The 13,439-nt window shown below is 40.1% G+C and overlaps 1 protein-coding gene across 6 annotated transcripts in view; it reads right to left on the bottom strand.

Annotated features, from left to right (window-relative positions):
* Cut (homeobox protein, cut) overlaps window positions 1-13,439 on the bottom strand; it is a 122,471-nt gene that overhangs the window by 58,067 nt on the left and 50,965 nt on the right. For all 6 annotated transcript variants that reach the window (XM_076388751.1, XM_076388750.1, XM_076388755.1 and 3 more), the window contains exon 3: window positions 2,003-2,203. In XM_076388751.1, the coding sequence (XP_076244866.1) occupies window positions 2,003-2,203 (201 nt within the window). The remainder of the gene's footprint in view (window positions 1-2,002; window positions 2,204-13,439) is intronic.

Below are 13,439 nucleotides of genomic sequence, written 5' to 3'. Positions count from 1 at the left end.
CTTTGATCTGCCTCCGCTATTATTTTCGGTTATTAAAATAAAAGGAAGTAGAAACAGAGAGTCTCGCTTGACACCTCAACTTCCAACATTTTTTCCACTTAATTTCCAATTGTATTCTCGATTAAAAATATCATATACTCAACGCGCTCCACTAAATTTGAATATTACCTATTTTCACTCTCTCCCATCTTTGTATTCGATCAGGAAATTGAACTTCTTCGACAGTTGAACATTCGTTAATGTCGGCATGCCAAAAATCTTGTCTACGAAATTTAATTCTGCCACGGTAATTCGCGTTGCGTTTCGAACGAATCTCGAACCTCGCCTCAGTAATTAGCATGCCGTGTGCACCCTCTTCGACTGGTGTCGCGAGTGATTGACAGATCTCTTGGCGACACGACGCGGTTCGCTCTTTGATCTCCGCCAGGGCGCACTTCTGAGATCAAGGACAGCTCGTCCTGGGAGGAAAGAGTTCGCAATTAGACCGCTAACGACTTCGAAGCGAATACGTCTCGGTTTTGCGGCGGTGGCGGCGGCATTTCATGCGCAGCAAGGAGCCTGGCACCGTGGAGAGATGAAAGAGAGACAACGCGCCGCCGATGCCAACGCAAATACGCTCCGCGAGTGTTTCAAAACACGTTGGCTAATGTACCGAGCCCGATAGATCAAGAAATAACCGCGGGAACGTTATCTGTGTTTCTACTGAGGCAGTAAAAGCAAGATCGTTGCGACGGGACTTCCTGTTTCGTTCGTATCCCTCTTTCTGACAGGATATTAGGCTATGGGTCACCTAGTATCGCCTCACATAAACCTAAAATTCATTTTAATTGAAAAGTGATCGACAATTTCGTAGAGATGGTGTCTAGTTACAGCTGTGGGAAGTTTAAAAAGTGATTCTACACATCCAAATAAGATGACAATCAAGACTACTAAAATTGTGGTTGACCTTTCGTTCGCTACCTATAAAGCATTTAAGAAATTGTGTTTTAAAGTTCCCTTGAATATCGACAAATCGAATAGCACCATGGTCAGAGCAAAGCTCGTGGTAGGAGTTAAAGCAGCAGTGATTATCGTAGCGACTGTCTATATAGATCGGGAGTCGTAAAATCCCATCGCAGCTGTGGCAAGAGAGTGCCTTCTTACCATAGAGACTATAGCAGTCACTGACTTCTTCAAACGATTATAATAATTAAACAAAGAATTACGGAATTTCGTTACTTTCCATCTTCCTTATCTTGACGAATTATCTTGCTGACTACGCGATACATATTACTACCACGACCAATTTCCTATTTTAAAAAAGACGAATTGAAATCGAGCCATCAGAAATTCCCACTATGAATCGATAAGACCGGAAGTAACGTCGATTTGCCTCGACAAAGTGCGTTTCGACGGTACGTCGGGACCGTCTCCGGTCGAAACCTCGACGATGAATATTCATCGATACATCGTCTCCTATTTATGATGTTCTTTCATTACCAATTCCGTCGGTTCGTCGGCTGCCATTAGTCACACTTTGCGTTCCGAAAGCGCGATTCGTGTGGCGTTTATCGCGAATCGGAAATCGTCGAGTGGATGGTGAATTTCACTCACGCACGCAGAGAAAATAGAGACGGGGGTGGAAAGACGGGCGTGAAAACGAGATGAGGGTAGGCCACCACGTGCTCTCTCTATCAAGTACGTCAATGATTTAGTTCGACGTGTATGCGCTGGAATGCTCTGTGCATGATAGTTAAAAGGAATTTCCGTGTTTGATCTGGGAGGATCGATGCGTTCCAACATGGTCCGCGAAAGACTTTGACTTTCTTCAAAATAATTCTTTGAGATCAAACTTCTACATATTGGACATTTTTCGGATTCTGATTTCATTGAGATTAATATTTAATAAGTAATATTCATCTTATGAAAGTTGTTAGTCTTTTCTTAAGCATTTTGTTTTTGTTGAATTACCAGTTCAGTGAAGTTTGAAAGTGTCGTATGTTTTAGAAAAACTGAGACTTACCTCTTTGTCTTTCGCCTGCAGTTCCTGCTCCAGGTTGGTGTTCGGCGTTCTCCTGGGGTTACTGGCATCGTGTACCTGCTGCTGATCGCTTCCTTGTGGTGTCTGAGACAATTGATGTCCCTCAGTCTTCGTGTTCCCATCGTTTGCTGCGGCTAGTTGCTCCTTTAACGCGGACACCTCCTTTTCCGCTAGTGTCGCCCTCTAAAAACAAAGAAAATGCCAAAATATTAGTAAATTGATTAATGTTTAACGTCTGATTCATTATATTGCATATAAATATAATACGAAGAAAGACGATAATTTAGAATTTAATATAGGCACATGGGTAGAAAACATATTTCACTCCATATTTTGTTAACGTCTGTGAACATTACTCAATATGACGGAAGGAAACGAGAAGAAAATCGTTAGTAGACGATAAAATTATCGCGATACTCTAATGGCAAACACTTGTGTCCTCGTTAGGGCGCGCTGGTTGGCCTATTCTAATTTGTACAGCACACGGCGTATGCTTAAGTCATTAATTGGCATCTGGAGGTAATTAAAGTAACCACGAATTCGGCGGTAAAACGTCGAAACGCCACGTGGACTGACAACGACAAATACACGTCAGTTTTTGCTCGATGCTATCGAAGTCGATCAATAGCTCTGTGAAGCAGCAACGCTAGCTTTTGTTCAGTTTGAAATCGTACGACCGTACATAACTGTGCGAGAATATGTACAGGAATATGTCCTTAATTCGAAATTCTGAATCTTATCGAATCAAAGTTCTTTAATAACGTAAAAAGAACTGAGAAATGTGTGTTGAGGTACTTTTTCTTAATACCTAAGTATTTTAAGTCGAGAAATAAATTAAATAAATTAACTTCTTACGAATATCCAACATCTATATAAAAGGAGTAAAATAATAGCATTAGATAATATGAAATAATTATTATTGGCAAAACAGATTAAATCGCTTTAAATCGTTTATAGATGTAGAAGAAACCTATTCGGTCAACACAGCACTCGGTTAAACTTCCAATTGACTAATTTTAGTATTACTCGAATAATATTCGATGAAATATTACAATACTGAAACAATGCTTTGAATTTCTAAACAATGCTTCAATTCAAAAGTATCTTTCTCTGTTACCGCAAGTGCGTCATCAATATGATCAGTTGCGTGTAGCTAAAGCTACGCAAGATCAATAAGTTTGACCCAAGTAATCCTGTTGAACAGATTTATATAGTGATGCATAGCTAGTAGTAACGAACGATATTTCTCAGTCAGGTGCGCCGTCGTAAAATAGGTAAAACAGCTTAGAACAAGTGAAAGAGACATATACAAATCACACGGTGTTCCATTGGGTACGCGAAAGGCAAGGAATAGGGGAAGGAAGAGCGAGGGGATGGTAGAAGGGAAGGAAAGATAGGCTTCTCGGTGATGTATCACGAGGGAGCTAGTAATGAGCCATTGTTTCCTGTGAAGAGGCTCGATCATGTTATCGATAATTGCGAAATGATACGAAAAGCATAGGTACTTATATCCGAGACACCGCAATGCAGGTGCATGGAATGAAGGGAGTATCGATAGAAACGTCAGACTTCATCCTCTCGTCTTTGTCACGTCCCAAAGAGACGGAGGTGGTATATTGTCATCAGTATCGAGGCTGATGGAGAGGATCGAGAAGTTCGCCGATAAAGATCGTCCGGCTGCGATTGTCACATTAGCGGCGGAAGTTCTTGAGAGATAATGGCTTCTTTAAACGTTCCTAATGACGAGCTACTGCCACTGCTGCTACTGCCTTTGTCGTTCATCCATTAGCAATCGGCTAATAATGATTAAGAACTCTAACACCGGAATTAGGGGATATTTGAATATCTTTTCTGGCTATTCAGTCACTTCAAATCTATAACATTTTTTCTGATTTTCGAGAAATCGACTGTCGATTGTGTATTATTATAATTTGTACAATTCTTTATGAATATCTTTAACTTATGATTTTTTTAAACTCTAGGCATTAGAATCTTTTCATAGTTAGGAAATTACTACAATCTGTCAATAACAACTCGATATCTCGTAATAATTTCTTAAATATAATATCCAATTTAATATTTTCTATGCCTATTTAATTACTTTTGATTAAAGTAAAAGCTTATAAGTACACTATATCAATTAATTAAAATATGTTGCATAGTAATTTCTATTTCGGTAAAAAATTAAAATTGATTTGAGCCTGAAATTATAAATTATATATCTAACATTTATTAATAGTTTCTGGAGTTTTAGAATATAACATCAATAGGCATGAACAAAGTTAGGTCTTTGCAAATAGAATAACTCCAGCATCTTAATTAAACTTCAATCTAGTATTATGAAACTATGTATATCATTGATTAACGCTATAAAATCTATTTATATAAATAGCTATAAATATTCTACACTATTCGCTTCAAAATGGTATCAATGCACCACTTGTGTCGCATAGTCAATGTGATCCACATGTAGGTCATCAACACAGAAATGGCTAACTCTTTTTTCTCAAATTATTTAACAACTATAAGGAAACATTTATATTTTAAGTATTTTACATATTAAATATGTGCTTCGCGAAAATATTCTAACACGTTTAAAAGATTCAAACCTTCACTCCATTCGTTGTTACTTCTTAGCAGTGGCAAATAAAACACTTAAATAAGATAATTTCCATTGATATGGCTACGTGGGCAAAGAAATTCTTGAAACGTGTCACAGAAATAATCTGATAAAAAAATATCTACAGGAGTTTTGAAACAGGCTGACAATAACCATTTATCGAGGATTGCGAGAAGCATCGAGTAAGTTTGATTGGATCGTTAGACAGCGTCGATTATGTACTTGCTTTTCGACCTTGATGGCAGGGAGAGGCATTTCGATCGCACTGAGGCGCTTCGTCTTGACCCTCGCCGCTCATCTTGCACCCCGTTTGCAAATTGATGGTTATCTGACTCGTTCACGGTGTGTTAGGCATCGATCGATCGCACTTGCCGATTCGGTACGCGGAATCGCAACTAGTTGCAGGGATGCACAAGAGCTATGAAATTACTTTTAGCCTACAATCATTGTGAATCAACAGAGCATCGATCAGAATCTGTTTTATTAATGCTTCGAGTTGTTTCCGTGTTTTCCATAGCCCGAAGAAGAAAATTATAGTCCATAATACATAGTCATTTTGGGTGGTCCCTCATGTCTCTTGTAATTGTTAAATTACCCCCTAAGTATAATCCACCGACGTTATTTTATCTACAAGAAAATTAATGTTTGTAATTATGTATATTTTAATCGCTGATACTTTAACCATTAGACATTAGACATTAGAACTAGTAGGAAGTCTAATACTTAACAATTCTTTTATTTAGTAAATCATTATTTGTTTGAGTCTGAACGAAAAATATAGAGCACTATTGCTCATAAGATGACTTAATGTAGTTCTTCTCAACGAATTCTCAGTTTTATGAATCTAAACGTGAAATGTGGAACACTATTTATAAGATGATGGAACGAGACGACGTAGTATGACATTCGTCGATTTTCGAATACAAAATTTCCGATTCCAAAGTCTGTTTTACTCCAAGTGTAATCCAGGCGTGCAAAACCGCAATGAGAGCTCGCGCACGCGCGCGCAGGGCATGCATGTGTCAGTATACGGCAGAATGTCGGCGAGTGTACGGCATGCGAGTGTCGCAGCTGGCGTCGCGCGATGTCGTGGCCCGTCAAACGCCGGGCATTCTTTGTGCTCCGCCGGCAGAATATCCCGAATAGATCAGCCTCCTTCACGGCTCCCTCGCGCGCACCCACCCCGCCGTGCGTCTTTCTATTTATACACTAGTCCCCGAATCATCAACGGTGCCCTGTTCTTTTCTACTATTTATTTCTCGACGGTTGACTAATGCGCGAGAGCCATCGGGAATTCCGGCGGGATCGATGTATGTATTTCGATGTGACCTGCACACGGTGCTCCCTCGTTTACGATTGCTGGAAACGTTCGGAGAGCTTAGGGAACTTCTGTTTCGTATAAATTTTTCTTTATATCGTAATCATGTGGCGATTTTTCCCTATGCTGATGAATAGTTTTGGAGTGACTCTGGGTTTGGAGGGATATTTGGTTGATGTTTTAAGATCTGAATTTATTCTTCGTATTTTTAATGGTATTTTTGTTGTAGATGCTTCGAAAAGGGTTTGAATGATACATTTTCTGAATATCAATATTTTTTACGAAGTAATTATTGTTCATTAATTATAAAGAGACGTTATAGAAATTAAACATTTTCTGTCTTAAGTATATTCTGTTTATATTGGCATTTTAATATAGGTATCTAGTATTTTATGTATCATCAGACGTAAAGGGTTAAATTAGAGGAACTATTATGTTAATGTACTTATTGTATTTATTCCATTATTTTGCTTTTTCTTTAAGTTACTGTCCTGTTTTTGACAACAAAAGCTTTACTTACACAACATTTAAGAAAATACTATTTGTCACATTGGAATCATTGTTTTATTATAGAGTACTCATTCATTAAAAGTTTTAAATTTCGAAAAAAGTACTTATTCTAGAATACCAAATTTTAAACTTTAAATTTCTTACAAGGATCTATTTTCTAGTAAGATTTTTCCTTTACAGCGCAAATAATTGTTAAAGTTGAACGGGCTCAAATTTCATAAACGATAGTCATAGTATATCTCTCAATATATTTCGTAAAGTATAACTATTGTTCTCAAATCATCGACACTTGGCATATTGTCACCGTCAATGTTACCACGAAATACGTATTCTTAGCTGTTACGCACGATTCGACGATACTCTCGTCGAAATAAATTTTAACGGCCTTCTGCCACGCCATTCTCCCTTTCCTTTCTTTCTTCCCTGTAGAAATATTGCGGCATTTCACACGCAATCAAAAAATACAATTCATACAAGCCGCTGAAACGAATAACTAATTAACGTAGATTGCATCCTGTAACGGATCCTAATAACACCAAATTTCACTAGTAGATTTTCGGTTCTCAATGACACGTAAAGAGTCGGGCTAAAAAGAAGTCTGATATCTCTAAAAGTTTGTGACCTATTTTCTGATCCGACTGTAACATCTAATTTTGTAATTAAGAACTGATTGTCAAGAGATAATTGGTCTTAATGTGAGATCAAATCGATAGACTACTATAGTAGACCTCAAAATAAGACGAAAGCTCTGTATAATTAATTGATTTGAACTCTCCTTTATTAATTATACAGCTTTAAAAATTGATCAAATCTATCTGAAGCACAGTAAATCAACACTAACACTATTACTAGGAGGAAGTCCATGACAAAGGTTTAAAAAGAGGTTCAGAAGCCATGGGGAAGCAGTGACTGCCATGACTATTGTCTGTGTCAAATATCGTTGAATTTCACTGTGCTCTATTTAAATTCTTACAATTAACAACCGAAAACAGTTATTCATCTCAACTTTCGTTAATTTTCGTCTTTAGTTGACGTTTAGAATCACCCCCCAAATTTTCTCTAATCCATAACCGAACACGTACGTATACACGAAATGGTGGTTTGGCAGCAGAGTGACGTTATGGTGTGGCAAGAAAGGGAGGAATACCTTACACTAGCCGTCTTTATAATCTCCCACGGGGTAACCGAACGGGGGCGGCAGGGGTGGATCAGCCGTTTATGACTACCGGCTCTGTTATATTTTTTTTGGGTGGAAGCGCGGGGAACGGATGGGGGGCAAGAGATGGCCGTGATATTTCAAATTTTCTCATTACACCTCGAGGTGCGAATGATCTCCACCCATTCCCTTAGTTCTCTTGAACTCACCCCTCTCTTCCTTGTGCGTCGCGCCACCCTATCTAGCGCAAGCTCTCTTTACCGCACCGATACACCGTGGCGCCGTTCCACCACCTCCGCTCCTCGATCGCCTCCTCACAGCCCCCTTCTTCAATCTCACACCAACCAGCCATCAGGGTGAACCCCTCTTGTATTTATTATTAAGATATCGACCGGCTCTAAGTCGTGGTAGGTACTGCAATATGCGGCGTGGAACACTCGAGGCATACACCAAGTCACGCGGGACAGAAAGAGACAGAATGTCGTTCGACCCCTCTTACGATTTCATCTCCTCACCCCTACACGCTACAGCTTTGAGTTCTTTTCGACGAGAGAACAGACTATATACCATCGATGCTAATTCGTGCTTTGTTCGGGACATACTTTTGTGTTGCGCGTGCTGGGGACATAACACGAATGTGGAACGAACATGCACGAGTGTGCGAGCGTCTTTGTTTCAAGTTAATTAACTGACGCATCGATTGCTGCAATTTGAGACAGGATTCCCTCTGAGTTGGCTGTGTGTAACCATTTCTAAGATCGTTGGCTTTTTTATTTTGAGGGTGTTGGTCTCTAGGCCATGTCTGTTTTATTATTTTACTTGCTGGTTTCCTTTTGTTCTTCAATATGAGAAGGTTCTACTCGCAACCCGCAATAGTTACGATGACTATTAAAACTAATCTCTGAACTTCACTTTAACATATTCGTAAATAATATACTTATCTCCCTATTTAACATTTATTAACCTTTAAGCAATCGAGTAGAAATTTATAGATATAACAGTATAAGTGCTCCTACTGGTGAGTTATAGAGCATTTTTATTTTGGTGATAAGGTACCTACATATGTACTTGCGTTAGTGAAAAATTGAAAAAGTTACACTTCAAAGAACTGCATAAGAACTGAATACAGATAAATACACAACGTTTTAAGTTTATTAGTCACTTTCACCTATCCATGAATAAGTATGTATCTCTATCAAGTATTGAAATCGAAAGCTGAAGTAGTATAATTGCTATCATCCATATTAATTGAAAGCGAAATCTCTTCTTTCATTGATTGAACTGATAATAAGACAGACATATCTAGAATTCGATCATATCCGCTATACTATGCACGAAAGAAGAGAATCTCGTAGAGACCATGTGTACACAGCCTCAAAATCATCACGAGCTCCCTTCGTGGGGGAGACTCATTAATCGTAGGACAATAAACGAGATACTTTTTGAAAGGGTCATCGACCGTGGGCAGCGTTTGTTTTTCCCTGGAGCATGCGTCTCCGGGAGCACGGCTCTCCATGTGGTAGGTACAGGTTCCCACGTGTCGAATCAGTTCGAGGAGCGTTCCAATGGGAGTCTAGACTTTAGAGTAGAATGTCTCCCAATAAGAACGCGTTCGTGCACGGTAATATTTAAGAAATGTCAATACATCGTCCAGGGGTGGGATTGGGGGTGACAAGAATGAAGGGTTTGGGATGGAAGTCGGGCGAAACGACAACAATACCGACGGCTGAGGCCATCAGTTCCCGGGCAGCTAGCCCGGAGGCATCGGTTAAAAAACAAAGGAACCCCTTTGATGTTCCCCCGTTGTCCTAATGAAAAATTAAAGCCCCTTCTTAAACATCATTAGACACGAGCGCTCTTTCAAGTTCCGCGATACGCCTGCAGCTGCGTAATCATGGCTCCAAAGACATCTTCTATTTGGTTTCGGGGCACGATTGGGACGGTTTTGGGATTGTTTAAGACGGGTCCCTGTCGAATCTTTTCAGGGCTCCGATTACAAGAAGATCGATATCACCTTTCAACAATTTTCTGAAAACGCGATGAGCTCAGAAATCAGTGGAATTTAAACTACACAGGGTATGTAGGGTAGGAACAACCAGTTTTCGAAGTGCATAAAGTATAATTAAATCAGTCTTCGATTTCACGACGCAGGAATGTCAGCCATGCGAGCAGCTTTTCGACTTATTTTTAATCTCTCTTGCTCCTATGCAACGATCATTCCCCCAGCGAATTCCGGGCACACGTGCGAGTCAGTAGTCGAGATCTTCTCACGCGCTATCCACTAATAAATCACGGAACAGTTGTAAGAAAAAAATCGGTGATCATTTGTCGCGGTGAAAGGGAAACTGACTTCGTCCAGACGTCGTCGCTGAACAGCGTTGGCGTCTGTTTCCTTTCTGAACTTAACGGAAATCGTTGAATAAAATTATCTTAGTATCTGTATCTATACCAGCGGCGAAAAAGTTCCAGTTTCAAGTGAAATTGCCATGAATGTTCTGGAAAAGGGAAATCAATCGACCGATTTTTCCAATCAGAAAGCTCTGTAGCGTGGTCAGAACCGAATTTTGCTACGAACAATGGAGGACTCGATACGGCGTGGAATCGGCGAAAGGGATAGAGCGCGATTGTTGAAATTTGCATGAATCGATTGTTTGGCCGCGAAATGAGCCCGCGCCACCGCCGTAGAAATAATTCGCAATCTCTGTACAGGCTGGCCAATCGAGTTACCGTTTGCCATTTCGATTCTGCTCGGTCCAATGGATGACAATGGCTGTATGCCAAAAGCGAGTCATCTTTGTGAACCGAACGAGTGTCGACCTGATCGTTCTCTGTACGGAGTATTTTTTCTTTCCAACAAATTTTTACCGCGTTTTGCCATTATTCAACGATTCGAATTTCGTTAATTTGTATCTGTATAAATTTAATTCCTTTTTATCTCTACGTACTTATATTTTTTGTTCTCAATAGCTGCTTCTTATTTGTCGTTGTTTGCTATTGCCGGAAGTAAAAGAATATTTTTTGTAATTAAACAACCCCAATTAATGGGACTTTATATTCTTTTATTTTTAATTTACCGCTTTGAGTAAACTTTTCTATTACTTTCCTGCTCCTTTTTCGTATATACATAACTACATTTTGGAAAAGAAAAATTGTATCACATTTGTCTAAAAGCTGCTACGATATTCTATTTGTCAAGTTGCTACTTTTGTTTCGAGGACATCATTTTTGTCGATGTCGTCAGTGTTACAAAACGAATCTTAAGAGTTTCTATTAAAAGCTGATGTATCAAAGATATTCTAGGTGCGAATTGATCCTTGATTAAGTGAAGACTACGAAGAAAATTGACTCAAATATCTCATTCAAATTTCTATAAGAAAAAGAAACAGTTATGTCTAAATGGAAAACCATACTCCCCAAATCGAATTTGCATTATTTATACAAATTCATAATTTGATAAACACAAAAAAAGAAATGGAAAAAGTAGAAATTTACTTTGGATATTCTGTGTATCTATTTTTGCATATCATAAATCTCTCTTAAGTGCATAAACATTGATATAGTCAACGTTTTGAGAAAGAAGCTTCCTACCGCAGTGAGTATTTGGAACTGAAACAGTCGTAAAAAAATGATGAAAAGTGTACGGCGGATACATGCAAGTGAAATACACGGCGAAAAGACAGTAGCAGGAAGTTCCATTGGCAGCTAGGATATCGGTACCTGTGAGCACAATACAGGCTATATTTTTATAGGGCCGCGACGGGAATCTAATGGCGGGCGAAGCAATGGAGAGAGGGTAAAAACAGGGATTTGGTATAGACGTCATTGTTTCCGTTCGGCACCCTTCTTCCACCCCATGACCGAAAACTACCCCCTTACAACGCGAAGCTCGCGCTTGCCTGCCATTGAAGCCACTTTTTCATCTTTTTCTCTCTCTTCTCCCTGTACGCTTCTCCTCCCGTGCTCCTTCCACACATAGATTACAATATTACTGCGTGAAACCCACCCTCTAGGTATGCCGTTAGCCGTGACGCCGGAACACGCGTTCTCTGATATATACGTGCACTTCTGATCACAACATAAATTTTAATGATGGCTCTGATGAAAATATAAGAACGCAGCCGATATTTATGTCGCCTGGTCCGGCCAGTTTCTCTGCCACGCCATCCTCCCTTTTCCTTTCCCGAACCTATCGGATAATTTCCAATCTCTGTCACGGACACTTCGAGGAGAGCTAACGTTTTAACCGTGGTTACATCTGCTCGACTGTTTAATTACCCACCGCCCCGCCGATATCAATCTTTTTCGAGCGTCTGGGTCGAGCAGACCACAGGGGTGAAGAACTTGAAGACTGTGGACATCAAATATTTGGGTAATGAGACCTAAAGAATCGGTTGATTAGAAAATTTCACTTGATTCTATACGTATGAGCTCGCAGAAAATTAAAAGCCTTTCACTATGTGGTATATGTACCCCCATATCGCGATAAAGGGTTAAATTAGCTGCCGAAGGATAGGAGGTCCAGAAACACCGCGAAAAATCGGAAGCCACGGAGCGGATCGACGACAGAAATAAATCATTTAATCACATTTTCGCGAGGATCAACGTTGATCTACTTAGCCCAGCAGTTTTCGTTTTTCCGCTTAACAAACCCGCCCTCCTGGCTCGGCCCTTCTTATCCCCGCACTTTTGACGCTTCGCTTTGGAAATCCTTTGACTCTCATCTTTTCGAGGGCTGCGGAAACGTCGATGTGCCTTCCGCATGAAAAGGGGTCCCTTCCCTGGTCCGTCCCCTGATTGGGACGATAAAAGAGGGCCGACGGGTTCGCGCGCGGGGAGAGGTAAAACACTAATTAGTTATCAAAGGCCGAGGAAGGGTTTAGTGACAAAATAGTAGATCCTGAAACGAGGAGAACCCTCGGCTCCCGCACACCCCCGGACAGATATACCACCACCATCCAACCCCTCTAGTTTCTGTTCGTCGTACGGGACTCCCTTCTTCCTCGTTTGGCACCTCACCCCCTCCTCTCCCTCACCCCCAATCCCCCTCTCGTCGCCTTTGGATAGCGTCACCCCCCTTAGTGTCTTAATACTCTCGGGAGGACGGGACTGTATTGATTTTCGAATCATTAATTCTACCTCTAATCAGAAGTTGACGGGTTTGTGTGCGTATGTACGTGTGTATGAAGGAACAAGCACGCCGTTTCTGTCGGTCATGGATTCGACAAGACAGTAGGTTTCACGCGTCTCCGAAATGGAAGGGGACTCGGTGCGATATGTCGATCGTTATTTGATGTTTCTCAGTTTCTTAATTACTGACACTGATTTTCAGTCTGACAGACTCTGCAGAGTAGGTATTCCCTATTGTTGCATTTCTGACATGGATTATTCTCTCGAAGTAGGTATCGAAATATGAAATATTTGCTAATGGAAATTTGAAACTCTTTTATGGCTTACGTTTACATGCATGTGTTAGAATTAATTAGGTTAGAAATATTTTAAGAAATGATAGGGTTTAAGTAAAGTTTGATGTATTTGAATTCGTTTTAGGGAATGAAATGTGGGTGTCAGTAGTTAAGGATTAACTATTGTAAGTGCTAGAGTTGTTGTGACATGTTTTTAGATTGTAACGCTGAGGAACGCATCTCCGATTGCTAGGATAAAATTAACTGCACCATGTTACTGACTTAGCTTTAATATGAGTAACTTTCTTTGTTCCATTACGTGTCTAGTATAATTACGAGGGGTGTCAATAACGCCGTGACAATGCGGCGTGTAATTCTGGACGACCTAAAATCAAAAATAACACAAACAAGCA

The sequence above is a fragment of the Calliopsis andreniformis genome, chromosome 12 (assembly GCF_051401765.1).
Source record: "Calliopsis andreniformis isolate RMS-2024a chromosome 12, iyCalAndr_principal, whole genome shotgun sequence".
Classification (NCBI taxonomy): domain Eukaryota; kingdom Metazoa; phylum Arthropoda; class Insecta; order Hymenoptera; family Andrenidae; genus Calliopsis; species Calliopsis andreniformis.
Note: the sequence above shows the minus strand (reverse complement) of the source record. Positions and strands in the feature narration are given on the sequence as shown.